General features: G+C 35.2%; 2 protein-coding genes across 2 annotated transcripts; both read left to right on the top strand.

The window, feature by feature from the left end:
- The first annotated feature begins 1,621 nt into the window (after positions 1 to 1,621).
- On the top strand, positions 1,622 to 4,247 carry eloca (elongin C paralog a). Its single transcript, XM_055037909.1, has 4 exons — positions 1,622 to 1,728; positions 2,240 to 2,267; positions 2,458 to 2,601; positions 3,841 to 4,247. The coding sequence occupies exons 2-4, from the start codon at positions 2,264 to 2,266 to the stop codon at positions 4,029 to 4,031; spliced, it is 339 nt and encodes a 112-aa protein (XP_054893884.1). The 5' UTR covers positions 1,622 to 1,728; positions 2,240 to 2,263; the 3' UTR covers positions 4,032 to 4,247.
- Positions 4,248 to 5,624: 1,377 nt separating this feature from the next.
- On the top strand, positions 5,625 to 17,621 carry ube2wb (ubiquitin conjugating enzyme E2 Wb). Its single transcript, XM_055037910.1, has 6 exons — positions 5,625 to 5,711; positions 8,055 to 8,146; positions 12,030 to 12,132; positions 14,984 to 15,139; positions 15,231 to 15,306; positions 15,394 to 17,621. Exons 1-6 carry the CDS (start codon positions 5,697 to 5,699, stop codon positions 15,405 to 15,407), a joined length of 456 nt encoding a protein of 151 aa, XP_054893885.1. The 5' UTR covers positions 5,625 to 5,696; the 3' UTR covers positions 15,408 to 17,621.
- Positions 17,622 to 17,889: the final 268 nt, after the last annotated feature.

The following is a 17,889-nucleotide window of genomic DNA, read 5'->3' on the forward strand; positions in this document are numbered from 1 at the left end:
CTAATGGTGTAATGGAAGGTCGGTGATTGTTTTTGGTTGTGGGTGAGTTGTGTGCAAGAGTTTACAAGAAACACAGACAGTGGCAGAAGTTTCAAGAACACTCAGGAATATAAAATGACAAGAAAACTAAAGCTGAGACAGAAACTCCAGGTCAGACGTCACGTCCACATAAGTTGCTGCTGACATCTGTTCCACCAATAGGCACAGTCAGTTATTAAATACTGGCCAGAGATTTCTGGGGAAAACAAAAACCTGCTCGCGGTTTGAAAACATCCTGAATTAACACAGTGCTAATCAATAAAAAAATTCATCACCCCGGCATATGAGGAGCTCTGTGCTCCCTCTGTGAGCTCTTCTGGGTCAAACGGCGCAATTTACAGTCACACTCGGTGTTCGAGCTGTCAGTGTCACAGCTCAGATAACTCTGTCCATTTGGAAGCCTCAGATTTCAGCAGTCATCACTTTTCCTCCTGAAAGTACTCCACACTAAGATAAGGGCAAAGTCACATTATGAACATAGCTTTGGAGCTTGGAGTTTTAAGGGTTTAATGGGCTGGAGCGCAAGAGATTTTTGAATTAAACAATGAACTCCTTAAAAAGGAGGTTTATTTGTTCAACTTTATAGCAAAGCTCTACTGTAAATGGTGTACGTTTTATATTTTCTAAAATGAATAGATAAATAGATAAAACTGGTATATTTTATATTATTATCATTGTGTTTCATTTTTAATGGGTGGACCTATGAAAGTGGATAAGGGGTACATGGTACACGTCTTCTCTGTTGAATCCAGATTTATGGGCTAGCAAAATGTCTCTGTCATGTCCCACAACCACCTGCTTTGACTCATCCAGGGAGGTGGAAGCAGAGCGGGAGTCATCCTTGGCACAGGCGCCCCCTTTTGGAGAAAGGGCCCAAAGACCTGTAAATCAAAAGCAAATTCAAAGCCATTTTGCCTCGTGTTTTTCAGGTTTTTATACTCCAAGTACTATCACCTTGACTTTTGTTTTAAAACATAATCACATCCAAACTTGAACTCTGACAGCTGTTTGTTTTGCAACATTAGAAAAATAAAAAAATTAAATAAATAAACGAATAAAACAAACAAACATTACAAAACACGTTCCTGTCTCCTGAAACTGCTTTAATTAGTCTGAATTCCTTATGGTAAAAATCAGAAGATTATCATCAGGCTGGACCTCAAATTACAACATTGCTGATTACGTAAAAAAATAAATAAATAAATATACATTTTAAAAGCTGCAGTGTTTCAAAGATATATTGTGCTATTGTACTGTGTTGGTATTACCTTCCTATTACTATTCTGTCTGTAAAATAAATATATTTGATATAAATGAATAAAATATAGAAGCATACGGGGAATATACTTGAATCTGAATATGCTTGATTTAAGTTATTTCTTTAGAAAGTGTATTTCTTTTGAGATTGGACCATATGTTGTTGTATTTATGTTATCTCTTACAAATGTGAATCATTTAACGTATTTATTTAGATTTGTAATTTTCTATTTTTTTAGTAAATATATATTTTTATACAGAATGTGTTTATTTATTTAAAATGTAAATATATAATATATTGTATATATCACATTATGGAAAAGATCACACGGAACACATTTATTGCGGACCGATCGGGTACCACCGACAAATTAGTTCCGGGTGGCTAACGTTAGCTGAAATTTAATCTCCGAAGCAGTTATCCACACGGCGGTAAGAACACCTTTTATATCTTTATTTAATGACCACTATAGTGTCATTTCCCAAAATAAAGGCCCGCTATGTTGTTTCAGCAAACATCAGTAATTGGGAAGATGTCTTGTCTATTTTGAAATGAGTTAGCTCATTTAGCTACCACTGCTAACGCGAACGCGTTTGAAAACATAATCTGAAAACAAACAGGCCGCTCGCGATATGGTTGAAACTTGCGAAAAACACAGCCATGCTAATGTCATAGCTACAAATATGTATGTGTACAAAAGCTACTGTCTGAAGATTTTCTGGACAATGTTTATCTTGGCTAAATTTAAGGTTCCGCAGTGACTCTCAGAAATCACTTCCAGTAAACCAAATAGGGCTTGCACAATTTTACCGTCAATGAGCTAATCAGTATTTAGAATTGAGCGGTTTCACATGTCAGTTCACTTTTTAACATCTTTCAGTTCAATTTTAAGCGAGTTAAATTATGTTCTGTGTTGTTTTTTTTTTCTATTTTGGCTTTTAGGAATAACAGAAATCCCGGCACAAGATGGGTGAGGAGTCATGTCACACATTTTTCTCTACCTTTTTTTTAAAAAAAAAATCCTGCTGTCGGTCCATAAAATCAATTTGTTATTTCACAGTTTGTTTTTTTGGTAGTTAACTGAAAAAAAAACTGCTAGAGATTGTTTGCCACTGTGTTATTTAGTATCAGATTGTCATATTTATATCATGACTTGACAGATGGTGAGGAGAGAGCTTTTGGTGGCTGTGAAGGGCCAGATGCCATGTATGTGAAGCTCATCTCCTCAGACGGCCATGAATTCATTGTGAAAAGAGAACATGCCTTAACATCGGGAACCATCAAAGCCATGTTAAGTGGGCCAGGTGAGGACTAAGTCAAATATTCTATACCAAGCCATTTTAGCTCCTCTTTTATGATTAAAAAATAGTTGTTGAGCTATAAAATGCTTTAATTATCATTTTGTTTATGGTTCTCTTGCCAGCCAAGACTTTTGTGTTGTAAGGATATGTTTTGTAAAAGGAGTGGATTCCAAATCAAATGGGTGTATTAATTGTACATTAAATAACATCAAACAATTCTGTAGCTGCTAAACATTGTGAAAAATCAGTAAAGAGATTGATGATGGGATTTATTTCTAGGTAAGACATAAAAAAAAAACGTCAATGACACAACATGGCTGGTAGGTCTGTTTTTTCCAGCTTGTGGTTCCATTTAGGATACAGTTGCTACAGTTATCCTGACAGCTGATGACAACAGTTCAAAAAGGTCATGCAGAGGGCACAATGTTTTGGGCTGTGGATATCCTGGATAGAGGATAAATGCCTTTCTATCTACTGCACAGTCCTTTTGAATTTTCCCCCTACATTACGAAATATAAAGTGACCACAACAAACAGAAAAAAAAGCTCCTTCCTTTTCATCTTCTTTAGACCTCTAAACACTCCTGTTTTTATTGTTATCATGATTTAAAGAATTTAAATTGGCACCATTAATTGAGTCTTCTCATGTCACAAAAGAAAAACAAAACTGAAATGCAGACGTTGTGGATTCTTTCTCAAATTATGTTTTGATTTTCATTGCCACCTGTGAGAAAAAACAACATGCCTTGATGTCACAAAACAATTATTAGTAGTCAGTTGCCATTTTTCTCACAGGCATGTCCCTTTCTGAACACCAACACTGTAATAGTTTTGTTGTAATGATTATTTCAAGTGAAGCATTTTTGTCATGTCAAAGTTTGGCTCTTTAAACACGCTTGATGGACTTAAACAGAGATTCACTCAGGGCTGTTCTCCTCACACACATTAGCACTCTTGAACTCTTACTGATTGATGCAGAATTTGCCCAATTGAGTGTAAAATCTGAATAGTTATGTATTTTGTCCTCACTTTTAAGGTAATTAAATTGCAGACAAATATGCACCATTAGCCTTGTGCAGATATTAGTAGAAAAAATAATTTTTTCACCCCACTTCTCCAGTTTGTTTGTTTGTTATTTTTTAAGTTGAGTTCTACAAGACCAGAAGTGGCTTGCGTACAAGTCGTCAAACGTGTTTGTCACAAGTTTTCTCATTGGCCTGCTTCCCGCTTTTGCAACCTGCAGGGCAGTTTGCGGAGAATGAAACCAATGAGGTGAACTTCAGGGAGATCCCATCCCACGTCCTGTCCAAGGTCTGCATGTATTTCACCTACAAGGTCCGTTATACCAACAGTTCCACGGAAATACCAGAGTTCCCCATCGCTCCTGAGATTGCTCTGGAACTGCTCATGGCTGCAAATTTTTTGGATTGTTAAAGTTACAACATAGATGTGAAAACCTGAAACATTTTCTGAGTTTTTTTTTTCCAGTATTTAATTGTTTTGCAATTTATTTCACATTATACTTTTTTTTTTTGCTCCTTGTCTGTTGTCATGGTTTCCCTTGTATTACTAAAAATGTCATTTTAAAATGGAAGCCAAGCAGACATTTCACAGAAATGTCCTCACAGTAAATAAATGCCTGTTCAGTGAGCAGTTTTTTCCCTGGTGTCTGCTTCTCTGCATGAAACACAAACATAAATGTCATTTTTACAGTAAACAGGATTCAAGTGTTTTTAATGCTTTAGTTCCACAAGTGTGAAATAAAATGCATTGGGCTTTCCATATTTGTGAACATAGGTCTTTCTGGGGCACAAATGTTTGAAAAAGAATTGCTTCAAATGTATCCAAATTAAAACAAGGTGCCTACAGATGTTCTTTTTTTTAATTGCATAAAGGTCTTCAAACATATTAAAACTTTCATACAATATTTATTCTGACGTATTTAACTTGTGCAGCTTCATTACACACAGGATGTAATCAAGCATTTATCTTTGTTGTGATTATGACATACAGCTAAAAGACATTTGATACAGAAATGTACTGTTATTGTCCACACATCCATGAGGGTGATTGCTGATGTGATGGTTGTCTCACAAATACACATTCTCCAAAGACAGCAGGCCATAAGAAATATAGCTGACCATTCACAGAGTGCAGATGTAAATGGAAGGTTGAGTGGAAGGAAAGAGTGTGGTAGAAAAAGATAGACAAGCAACAATGTTAACCATAACTTTGTGAAGATTGAACAAGTTTGGGGAAAATTGAACTGCAGGTGGAGTTGGATCTTTTAAGAGTCATTACTTATGGACACATCTAAGAACTACAACTGTTATTTTTGTTAAACCTCTGGATTGTGTTAATGAATGCCATCTGGACCTCTCTTATTTGATCAGTTTTTACCTTGATTGTGTACTCTGTTACATAACCATGACGTCATCTCGATATTTAAAAAAAAAAAAAACCTGTAATTTGTTAAATTAACTATCAGTTGTAGTTTTATTTCTGCACAAGCATCAACATTAATAAAAATATTTAAAATGTATATGTTGAATTTATGCAATATATAAGTTTGACTTTAAAAATTCAATTATTCAAATGAGCTATTAAAAGATATTCAAATTTATCAAATATTTATTTTGTTTTAACAGAACAAAGCCTATAAAATTCGTAAGCTATTGGTAAAATTGCACATTACTGACTATAACATTAAATATTAACTGGGGTAGATATTTGTGTGCATATAAAGGTAATACATGATGAAATAAATTAGCATTTTACTTTACTCATGATGTCACACAGGTGACCTCCTTGCGCGAAGGTCATTGGCTGGCGCTCATGTCATGTGAGCTCGGGCTTTTAACTCCGCATACTTCTTTTTTTTTGTTATCTCATTAAAATTCCTGTTGTATCTCTACACCCGCCTCACATTTTGAGAGCGACCTGAAGTGACTGAGCAGTGACCTGGGTGTAGGCGCTGCGTCAGTCAAGCACCGTGAAACCGTGAAACGTTTCTCACTGTCACAACAACTTCAGCCGTCACGTGACCCCCTGACGCACAGTCCTACACTCTGCGCTGATGCAGGAGGGGGGGTTTCCATCATGGCGTCGATGCAGGTAAGGATACAATTAACGGCGAGCAAATATATATAATTTACCGGCTCTCTGTTTTGATCTCTCTCGGCTTTTGACTGCCGGTTTATTTGCGCACTTGTGTTTATCAAAGAGCGACACTGACATTTGGGTGGAAGCCGTGAAACGTTTCCCTAAACTACTCAGGTTAGGCGCTTGGTCTTTGCTAGCAGCAGTATTAGCTCTTCATCATCGGCAAGCTGAAGAGAACAGGGAAACTAGCTTCCTCGAACTACGTGTTGATGTTTCCCTGTGGCTTTTCCTCAGCGGGACCAGAGGGGATAATTCAATGAAATGTGGTTCTGAGAATTTCGGGAGTCCTTTTAATAGTTGGTCGCTGTTTGGTCGACTCGTTCTACAATCCGCTAACGACACGGTGCGCAGTTAAATACAGTTTCAGGCGGACCTGAACAGGTGTATCGGTTCCATACAACAGACGCAAAAAGTCAAAGGAGATCTGACAGACGATACGTAAAGAGCTTGTTGATTATGGCACGTCTGTTGTAGGTTATTGTTGAAAATACATCCATTTATTGCTAACTCTCCACTGGGTTTGTTGCTAACCATTAACTCCTGAGTCATTTCGTTCAAACATGTTTAAATATCAACACCAGTATATTTGTTGAGATTAACTAAATATATGTGGCATAAGGTCATAGAAAAGTGCACATTAAAAATCGAAAAATCCTGACGACTTAAAAGCTATATATTGTTTCAAGTAAAGAAAGGTCTGTATTTATTTCATATTTATGTACCATATGCATAAATATTAATATAGATCAATAAACAGATTGATCCAGCTACACAATCAGACCTGATTAGATACAGGTACACCTGTAACAACTTGGAAACCAAGGTTTCCAAAAATTCCCGTTTCAAAACCAATACATATTCCTTCCTACCATTTATATTGGTGCAAGAAAAAGAGCTTAATGGAGTGTTTCCACAGTTTATTTTGTGTGCAGAAGTAACCCCACTCAGCTCTGGTGAGCTATCTAACAAGTTGTCACTTCTGGCTAGGTGGTTGAAAGAAAACTGCTACCCTTCTTTCATTTGTTTACAGAAACACAGATTTTTTTTTTTCTGGCTGAAAAAAAATGGCATGAAAACTACAGGAGTGGAAGCTATTCCTCCTATTATGATCGGAATGTTATTTTTTTCCCCAGTGTTTTCATACCATGAGAATGCACACCAACTCATGCCTGTTCCTGATTAAACAAGAGCCTGAAAAAGTAAAAAAAAAAATGTACACAGCATTGACAAAGTATATAGTTTTATTGTGAAATAATGCAATCTTGAAGGCTTTTACACAGCCAAACTTATCACCAAACAACTCTTCATATCTTTTAATTTAAAATAAAATCTTCTCGGACCACACACCTTTGATGGTTTAGGACCAAACTTCGAAACTACTTACTGTCTTGGCCAACAGCCTTGTAAATTTGTTACTTCAGGCTGCGCAACTTCAACAAAAAACATAAATATGTCTGCTTCGATAACTGATTGAACAGCAAAATATTGAAGGACCTACGTAAAGATGTATCCCAGCTTGACCTCTTGAAATATACTTTAATAAAACTGAGCCTTATTATGAAAATATGCTCTTTATCACGTTGTTACTGTTGAATATCACAATGAGATCAGTTGCGCTTAATCCACATTTTTCTCACTCTTCTTTTTTACTCTTCAACCATTAGCGTCTCTATTCCTAAAATATAGAGTATAGCAAGTGTGTGTATTTAGGACATTGAGAGCCCATATAACTGCCCAAATGCATTTAATGGATCCATGACACTTGAAATATAATAGCCCATCAAATATTGCACCCAAGGCGTTCTTAGCAATTGCAATATTGCACACGTTGACACTGATGATGTTGATGCCATGTATTTTGCAGATCAAAATTTTACACTTTCTTTTTATTTTCCTAATGCCATCTTTTAAAGAATATATCTTCATAAATACATTTGTCAGTCTGTATATATGGTAATTTTTCTTATTTGTTGTTTCACACTTAAAGTATTCATTATTATTTTTGAGTATATTCATTATTTTTAGTTAATATATTATAGTGAGTTTTAAGATGTAAATTATGTAATTATTAAGAATGTTTGGGCCGCATATAGCACTAGATTACATGACAGTAATTTCCATTGATGCCATCCTTAAGATTAATAGCAGTAATTAATATGACTACATATAAGTCAAATGTATTTTAATGCTCCTCTGTTTGTCCTCAATAAGTTGTTTTGTACTGCTTTCCATTAATTCATGTTCGAGCGCCATTTTGTGACAGAGGTGTCAACATAAACATATGCTTTTCAACAGAAACGGCTACAAAAGGAATTATTAGCTCTGCAAAATGATCCACCCCCAGGAATGACGCTCAATGAGAAAAGTGTACAGAACACTATCACACAGTAAGTATCGATTTCCTGCTTATCTTAGCATTGCAAAATTCCTCAAATGTAGTGATCTGTAAAAAAAAAAAAAAATCAAAACAAAACATCAGAAGTTTTATTATTTCTAATGTTTTTATGAAATGGTTGACTACCATGAAAGTGCTCATGTTTCGACTGGTGTGGAGAGGAGGTTGCTTGTTCAGTAAATTAGATTTGGAGGTAAGATGGAGCTCCTGCATAGAAAGAATCGGGGTCATTTTAGTGACTGGTAGTTCTGGCCCCTCAGAAGATTGTCTCTAATGCTCAGTGTCGCTCTCCATTCTAATAAAATATTCAAAGGTTGGCATTCATGCGCCAGGGTTAAATAACAGGGAACACAGGCTGCTTTTTCCCTGCATTCCTTCCCTAAAACTCAGTGGATATTGTTGCGGTTAGGTTTTCCTTTTGATTGTTAATGAAGTTTGATACTTTTTTTGTTGTTGTTGTTAAAAACTGCAATGCTCCCTTTGATATCTTTAAAAGTTGCTGCCTTGTTCCATGGTTCTATATGAGGTCTCACTACCGTATACTGGACCACAATATGCTGACGTCACTCCTGCTCAGTGATAGTGCAAACAACTCAAGACAATATTCATGCAAAGCTGTACAACTTACTTAATAATAAAGGCATAATCTGCTGAAATTAAGATGAAACAAACAAAGGAGACTGATTGACCTCTGTGTACTTCCACATTCGTTCTGAGCTGCGAAAATATTTTTCCAAAGAGCAAGTACACGAGGTATTTGTGATCCATGCTTTCTTCCGGGGGACAAGGGGTAGTTTTAGCAAGTTGTTGAGGAAGTTTTAGCAAGTTGTTGTGGAAGTTTTAGCAAGTTGTTGGCACAGGGAAGATGGTATGTTTTTGCAGTTTCCTCATTACATAAGTTTTTGTTCTTTTCATGACTGACAAGTCTCCCAACCAGTTCAGCTGGCTCCTGTGATCTTATTGCTTCACAGGTTTCAGGTGGTATGGATGGGTGTGTATTCTGTTTGCAGCTCTGGTTGAAAAGTCTCTGTTTGGCTTGTATCTCAGCTGGAGTGATGAACAGCAGTAGGGAATTACTTTGCTTTAGTTCAGGAAACATTTCCCCCCCTTTATTTAACAATGAGACCTACTTAATGGGGGAGAAAAAACACAAAAAAACTTCCCAAGAGACACTTTGCAATGTCTCTATTGTGATGATGCATTGTCAGTTTGATAGCTTTTGTTTATGGTACACCCTGTCTCTGTTTCTCATTTACATAATGACACTTGGTGTCATAATTAGAGGCAGGCAGTAAGGAAAATGTCACTTAAAAAAACCTGTTGTGTCTCCTCTGCAGTATATTTATGTAATTTAGCCTCTCCCCCAGCCGTCGTTCATCCATATGGTTTAATGTTACATTTATTGACTGTGTCATATTACCAGCTGAATTTGATGATGTTGAGCATTTTGCCCTTGGCTCTGCTCTTAGCGGCTCATGTCAGGCATCATTCACCGAGATTTTGGGCTATAAACATCACTACCAGTATGTCCATGCAGTGGCAGAAGTATGATGTATGGAAGAGTTTATGTGCTTTTTTTTTTTTTTCTTTTAAAATTTTTAAGAAACCAACATCCTTTATAAATCTATTGGGTTTCCTATTTGTATTTCCACTATTGCACACCTTTCAATCAGAGATTTTCATGTTCCTGTCACTTTCTGATTTTAGTTTCAGAATAGAATTCCCACATTTGTTCTTTACTTTTTTCTTTTTTTTTAATTACAATACCATTTACAGAATAATTGCAAAAACGTTTGTAAAGCAAGTAGCATAAATATAAACTTAAAAATATAGACAGAAGACATTTAATAAATCTAAACATTTTACAATTAGCGTAGCATAAATAAATTTTTTTTTTGTTTTATATAAAAACTTCAAAGATATGTCATTTGAAATGCTTTACATGTTACTGTGAAACCAGTCTGATGATGTTTCTGTGACGTAACTGAAAACTTAAGTCACTTGAATTAAGTGTTTATGAAAATAACAGCATGATTGAGATTGATGTTCGATGCACATCAGTGCTTATTCTAATGGTGTTCTATAAATGTTTTTCCCCCTAAGTGGTTCAGATAATAACTGCAGCTTTAAGGGCAGTCACATCATTTCAGTGGGTGGGCTGCTTGTCTTAGACCAAAACACCAATTTGGATAAAAGTGTATCTGTAATGGACTTTATAGTAATTTAGTGTTGATACATTTCTGTCCATAAAAGCTGTTTCAAACTTTTACTTGATTAAATGTATCATCAACAAAGTCAGTTTCAGACTTTGATAGATTACAAGTCACTTCTGTATAATATAAACTGTTTAGGAGCTAAGAACTACATTTCATGATTGAGTTAAAAGCACAAACATTTTTTGCTTCCATCAGATACGAATTAAATTGCACCTGGTTCGGTCAGCACAGTTCTGTAGCTGGAGTCATGAGGTGAAAATAGATTTTGTCTTCCAAATGAATGGGATATCAAATTATTACCAGACCACTGTCAAAATAAAGATAAATATTCATTGTCAGTGGAGTCGCATTGAAAGCTTCTGATGCTACAGTTAAAGTAAGATATTTATTTTTAAACTTTGATGATAGAACACATTATCTTCTAGTAATGGTCCTTCTGGATGGCGTCTTGAAAACCAAATGTTGAATAAAATGTTTTCTAACAGCACGTTTATTAAAGTGACACAGGAGATAACTTTGGCTGCTGCAAATTTATTCACATTTTATGTCCACAGACATACACCTGTGCACAATTCGATTTCTGAAAAATTAATAGAGATGTCAATATTAGGATTTTCTTCTTGGTATTCTTTAATTTGGCGTCGGCATTAGTGAGTATGAAAGTCTTGCATTTTGATAATCTTGAGTAAAAACACCCAAGTATTATGATTTAAATAAACATGTTAAGAATGGCCATAATCTCCTCATTTACATTTCAAATTCAACAGCTGTATTTTTCTTATTACTGCTTAAAAAAGACAAAACATAAAATATTTTGTTATTTTGATGTTAACCTATCAAAATTGTGTAACAAACTTCTGCAATATGGAGGAAAAGCTAGCTTGTAAATGTGGTTAGCTGAGATGTGATGCACTGGCTTGTCTGGTTTAGAAACAAAACTTGTTAAGCCATATCCATCTCCAGTCACAACAAGCCTTGCTAAAATTAGTTGGACTTGTTTAAACCACATATTGATCAGTACTACCTTAACTTTAAATGTTTAAGAGAAACACTTTGTCCTTTTTTTGAGTTATTGACATGGAAATTTCCATTGTTTGAATGTCTTAAAACGGGTGCCACGGTTTTTATGTATTAGGTAGAAAGTCTGCTTTTCTGTTAACAATTCACAAAAATACTCGGACAAATTCTGAAATTTTGTGTTCTTGAAGCACTCTGGCATGGGGTGATGCTGTGATCTCTGTCAAGTTACAGAAATCCACTCAGTTCTTGATTTTACTCTATTTCAGACACAGGATGACAGATTTGCACATATTGGTTATTTGTATTTAGTCAATAAGCTTAGAGCCTTTTGCAGCTATTTCATTGTTAATGCCACATATCACGAGAAAGATAAGTTTCCCATAAATAACCATTGCACTTTCATTATTTATTACCCTCATAATTCAATTTACCGGAAGAATATCTATAGTCCATTAGCCCAGAATAGTAACGAACAAAACTCAAACTTTCAATTCAGATTTGCTGCCACCAGTTCTTTATTCAAACCTGTTTGTCCCCCTTACCTGTGTTTATTTTTAGTCGACTTGAGGAATGTTGTAATGAGTCTGTTGAATGAGATTCCAGTCATATTTTAAAACTGTACCTTTGTTTCCTTTCTAGGTGGATTGTAGATATGGAAGGTGCACCTGGCACGTTGTATGAAGGAGAGAAATTTCAGCTGCTTTTCAAATTTAGTGGTCGATATCCTTTTGATTCACCTCAGGTAAGTCAAAAACAACTTTCGGGTGTTGTAATTATGTGTTTTTTATTCATTGACTCTCAAACCACCCGAGCATATTCTCTCTGTCTTTTATTAACTATATTGCCACCTTTCAGACTTTTCTGCTTTCATAGAAAATAATTAATATTTTCTATGAATTAATACTGTACATATTAGATGGAACTTTAAATCTTTGGTGGGAAGCAATAGAAAACGGAAACATTATAAAAATGTGCCTTTTAAACACATGGTGGGGTGAACAAAAAAAAGGAGAACCTGTTTACACATGCTCACATGTGTTAGTATGTGTTCGATTGAGAGGTAGACAAGATAATAAAGACAATGCATGTGCTGCTTTTTCGATCCATCCTTCTATACTTAAATCCATTTATTTTCTAAAACAATTCTTGTTGACCTTAAAGACCTTAGTTAAGAAATTTTCCACTCCAGTGTTTAGTTCCTTTAGAGCCCAGCCATAAACATCCACTTCCACTCAATCTTCTTTAAGAAATCACAATATGTTTGTCTTCTGGAATTATTTAGGCATTAAGTTTCTTGTTTAGAATATAATATAGTTTTTCAGGTCGTCACGCTGACTTTTCTTTAATATTTTGAAGCTTTTCTTTGTTTTTTTTTTTCTCCACTAAATGCAATTTGAATATTTTACATACACGGTAAGCAAGACTGAGGGGTTTTAGCTAGCCACAATAAATAAAGCAGGCAAGCCCAAGCAAAGGTCCCACTTGGAATCCTGATTTCCCTCACGTGGGTTTTTATAGACTACATATTTATCATTATTATGCTGTCTCTATTAGGTCAAACAAGGTAAAGTAACGTCTTCAGATATCTGCGATCCAATCCTAACCCGTACAGTGACATAAACCATGATAAAATGCTGAGAGAAAGATAACTTGGACAGCATAAAGCAGGACAGATAAACACTCACTGGCCTTCACCAAAGTACAAGTCAACCTAACAATAACTAACTCTCAAGTCAGCTTGTAAAGTTGGAAAAATAGTGTTCATAGTTGAAAACCTAAAATAAATAACTTTTTAATAAACTAGTTCACATAATCTGTTTATTTTTTAATGGCAAAAAGCCTTTAAATGTATTAGTCATTATGGGAAACACTAATGTGCTTATTCATGATTTTATAGCATTCACAATTTTCGTCAGTCTCTTGTTTAAATCTTTCTTTATTTTTCTCCAGTAAAAAAACAAAACAAAAAAACAACTGGATTCCCCTTTAGGCAAAATGAAAAATAAGCCATTTTAATTTAAATATGTTTCCGTTTTAGTTGTTTGGACAAGAAATTATGATAAAATTTGCCCATCTGCTCTTTTTAATTAGTACTGCTAGTAGGAAGGTTAGTATTCCTCTCTGGAGTGACATTAACACTGCAGGCGCCCTCTGGTGTTCGTACTTTCACTATTAAGTTGCTTAATACTGATTTTATTTACTTATCTTTTTATTTGTATCTTGGTGAAAAGAAACTAAGTGTGCATGCTTTTTGAGATCCATCAATTTGCCCACTGATAAACATCGGTGGCCCAAATGGTTTCAAAAACAAACTTGCTGCTCAAAGAGGTTCCTGATGTTTGGGGGAAATATTGTCCTAAATATGCAGTAACAGAGTTATTTAACAGCTCATTTTCAACTAAGTTGTAAAAATAATCAAATAATACACATTTCTAATCAAATATTCTTATTCTGTTTCAGCACTTCAGCTGAGAAATGTTGTTATTATTATATTTATTACTACAATGGGCAGAAAAAGAGATTAAAAGTGAAATGTATTAAGCTGCAGCTGGGCTGCTTTGCGTTTTTTCCTGGAACAGTAATTAGACGGCTAATCTTGCTCCCTGCCAGCTTCAGGCTCCCACACAATAACGAGACTAATAGGATGCAGTAAGAACTGCATAAAGGTTTGGGGATGAACCTTGAATTTATACTTTACTAATAAAGGTTTCCAATAAAAGTCTCTCAGTTGATACCATGTGACTTGCAACAAAGCTGTACTCATTTCAATCTAAAAAACTTAACATAGTCACTCATTTAAGCATGTTTGTTTACAAAACTGGCTATAGTGAAGTAGGAGCAGAAGTGTCTGCACCATCAGACTAATACAATTGTTATTGAGAGCTTCATTTGATCTATTTTGTTCTCCAAAGTAGATCTATGAAGCATAAATCAAACAAGCATTGATATTGAATATGTACTTTCATTTGGAGTTTTTCTGCATATTTGAAACTCGTGTGGTTCTGGAACTGTCCAGCGAGGCCCACTCTGGTGCCAGACTACCTGAACTCACTGTTATCCTTCATTACCCTCATTTCCCCTCTGTCTGGCTTTTTTTATCTCTGGCTACTCATTTCTCAGTCTAAAAATATTTGATTGAATTCATGTTTCACTTCTTTTTACCCAACATACTTAATGTTTTTAACTGTTTCTTTGTCTTGATTGACCTTTTTTTTCTTCTTTTTTTTTTTTTTTGTTGCTTCTTCTCAAGCTGGCCAAACCTGGCCTCTCTGATCTATACACAGAACCTCCAGTTGTTGCAAAAAGCCAAATCAGAGATTATCACCAAGATTTTCTGGGACAGAAATACATTTATACCTATTTTTTCTGAAAGAGTTGTTTATTAAAATATTCATTTTTTAGCTATTCACATTTCATTACATTGCAGCAAAAAAAAAAAAGAGAGAGAAATAAAACACATTGTATTTTATTGAGATTTTATTGATTAGATCAATAGACCAGTTAAATGCCAGCTTTGACTTTCTGCTACGGTTGTCCATTCTGTCTCTTATCTTAATAACCCTCCATGTATTTGTTTGTTTTTAACTGTGCAGGTAATGTTCACAGGAGAGAATATACCTGTCCACCCACATGTGTATAGCAACGGTCACATCTGTTTATCTATTCTGACGGAAGACTGGTCACCAGCCCTTTCTGTGCAATCAGTTTGTCTTAGTATTATCAGCATGTTGTCCAGCTGCAAAGAAAAGGTACCTCTGCAGGATTGGACAGATACCTACTATGACTTCATATATTGTCTGCATTCGTCAAACTTGAGATTTGTTATCTCTTCTTCCACAGAGACGACCACCTGATAACTCTTTTTACGTAAGAACATGTAACAAAAATCCAAAGAAAACAAAATGGTGGTATCATGGTGAGTACTTTCTGCAAACACACAGTTTGTCCCGTTTAAGTTTGGAGATAGATGATGTAACCTCATTTTTTCCCCCCCCTTTCACAGACGATACATGCTAATGTACAAACTTTGTAATAATCGTAGAAGAAAGAAGTCCTACTGACCTACATAAAGCACTTTTTAATCATTCAGTCTTTGAACTCTGACCTTTGACTGGAATAACGGACACCATGCGCTGGAGGCTCTTGACTACATTTTCCAAGCGGGCAGTTGGCTGCATGTTTTAGTCGGTTGTAACATAGAAAATGAAAATGAACCAAGATTTAGAAGTACCCAGGATGTATCGTTTTTGGCAGACTGGATATAAACACAGCAGGTTTCGCAGAGAGACGATTTAAAAATTTCAGTTTAGGCGATATATTAATTTGTGCGTTGGGTGCATTTTAAAGGTATTTGCGACTGATGGATGCATGTTGGGGCCTGCAAAGAGAAATCCTAATGTAATTTTCTTCTAGAAGGGATCTGACCATTAAGCCCCAAGAAAATGCTTCATCTGTTTTTTTTTGTTTTGTTTTTTTTGTTCGGTTTGTTTTTCAATGATTATTATTTTTATTGTTATGCACTGTGAAAGTTATCTGGTTTGAAAAGGAACTATTCATACGTTATTCATCACTTGCAGATATACTGTAAGTCGCCATTGTTTGAAACCACTGTATCGAGATTACACAGTTGTTTTCTTTAGCTTCCACCTGGTTGCTGTTCTTCCTTCTGTGGTACAAATGAGGATATAACAGAAAAGGTGATGCATCTGCAGTCATCTGAGGGCCTCGGCGCACATCTCCTCAAGAGGTTGGGGTAGTTGTCACTGGTCCAACCTTTAAGATGTGCAGCAGCCTCTCTTCCACTTAAAGAATGTCTGTAAGAGAACATTGATTCATTTTTATATGTACAATTATATATATATATATAAATATATACACATATATATTTATGTATTTTTTAAATTAACATGCTTTAATTTTCTCTTTGAAATATTTGATTTTAAATCTGCTCTTTTGTATGTTTTTCTGACTAGCTGATGCATTGGAATGTTTTTTTTTTTTTTTTTTGCCTTGTTTTGTTTTTTTCAAGGGTCAGTATGGTCCCTCTTGATGTTCCTTTGTCATTTAATTTAAATCCTCGTTTGCTCTCTAGAGCTGCACCAAATGAGGAAAAAGGAGTCGCTAAGAAAGCTTTTGTGACGTTCCCCCTGTCAGAGTTTTGGCTCAGGTACTTTTTCAATAAAGAGATCGCATCTAAAAAGATACCTATTAAATATTTTGAATTTAACTATATTTTCACGAAAAGAGACTGTTATGTTGTAAACTTAATGCATTGTCTGAAAATGTTGTACATAAGGTCTTTAAAATGTTTTGACGATGCAGCAGAACACAGCATAGGATGCATTTAGTGTGTGGTTGAATCATAAAGGTGGTGCTTTATTTATCTGGATGTTAGTCTGCATCTTTTGCAAATTGTGGTATGTATAGTCAGCTGCAGGCTTAAGTTGGTACAAAAACATTTAAAAGTTAGTGGTTTTACAGTGCATGACATTTTAGACCGTACCCTTTTATATAGACATCAAACACTGTAAGGACTTTTAGTTTTTCCAGCCTGTAGGGAGTGTTGTTTTTTTTATTATTTGTTGTTTTTTTTTTTTTTTTTTTTTTTCAGATTAATATCACTAGAGCTCACCATTAGAGGCGGTGCTCAGTTTAGGCTGTAATCACTCCATTCCTAATCAGACTTTTATCCAGTAAGATACTTGAATTTTCCAACTTGAATTCATATAAACCTTTTGGGGGGGTGGGAGGGTTGGTCTGGAGGAGTTTCTTGAATACGATTGAGTGAATGTGATAATGCCACACCTATCTAAAATACCCCAAAGAAACTATATAACCAAGACAACTATTGGAGGATATTTTTTTCCTATCATAATGGGTGTAGAAGGTCATTGTGCTTTGAGGACAAAAGGTTGTGAAGAAAATTTAAATGCAGTCAGAACAGCAAGTATGCAGAGACAGAAAAGGCCTTCATCCAGCAGGTGGATCAGGAGTTTTTAGAACTTGAGTGAGGATGTTACAATATGTTTTCTCATGTTTTTTTTTTTCGATTATCTTTTTTTTTTTTTTTCCAATGTGTTTTGAACTTTTAGTTTTCAGGTTGTTGTGAGTGATAAACACTAATGAGGGTGTGTTATTTATATTTTTTTTTTTTTCTGGGATGTGCAAGCTCCATGTAAAAGGTGCCTGTTCATTTTCGTAATCAACAATAAAGCAAAAATTCACTTTTAACGTTGGTCTGAGCTCAACATGTTTGTCTCCCCGTACATGGGCAAGGTATACATATTTTCCCTAACTTTTTCTTCAGAGAATTTGGATTTTATAAAGTAAAATGTGAGCTGCTTGTAAAAGAGAACCAAAAACACATGGTTCAAATTCAAAATAATGGATTAACATCAGCCCAATTTCGGTATGTTATTTTTTATTTTTTTTCAAACCTACTGTTATTAATTTCACTTAAAATTTATAAAAACAAGTTAAACTTAAGCCAGGAATATAA

Source organism: Poeciliopsis prolifica, unplaced genomic scaffold, assembly GCF_027474105.1.
Source record: "Poeciliopsis prolifica strain line A6 unplaced genomic scaffold, Auburn_PproV2 SCAFFOLD012, whole genome shotgun sequence".
Classification (NCBI taxonomy): Eukaryota; Metazoa; Chordata; class Actinopteri; order Cyprinodontiformes; family Poeciliidae; genus Poeciliopsis; species Poeciliopsis prolifica.

Coding starts and splice junctions, on each gene's coding strand:
- ube2wb (XM_055037910.1), top strand. Junction 8,147..12,029: donor GTACAGAACACTATCACACA/GTAAGTATCGAT, acceptor TTTCCTTTCTAG/GTGGATTGTAGATATGGAAG. Junction 12,133..14,983: donor ATCCTTTTGATTCACCTCAG/GTAAGTCAAAAA, acceptor TTAACTGTGCAG/GTAATGTTCACAGGAGAGAA.
- eloca (XM_055037909.1), top strand. Junction 2,602..3,840: donor AGCCATGTTAAGTGGGCCAG/GTGAGGACTAAG, acceptor TGCAACCTGCAG/GGCAGTTTGCGGAGAATGAA.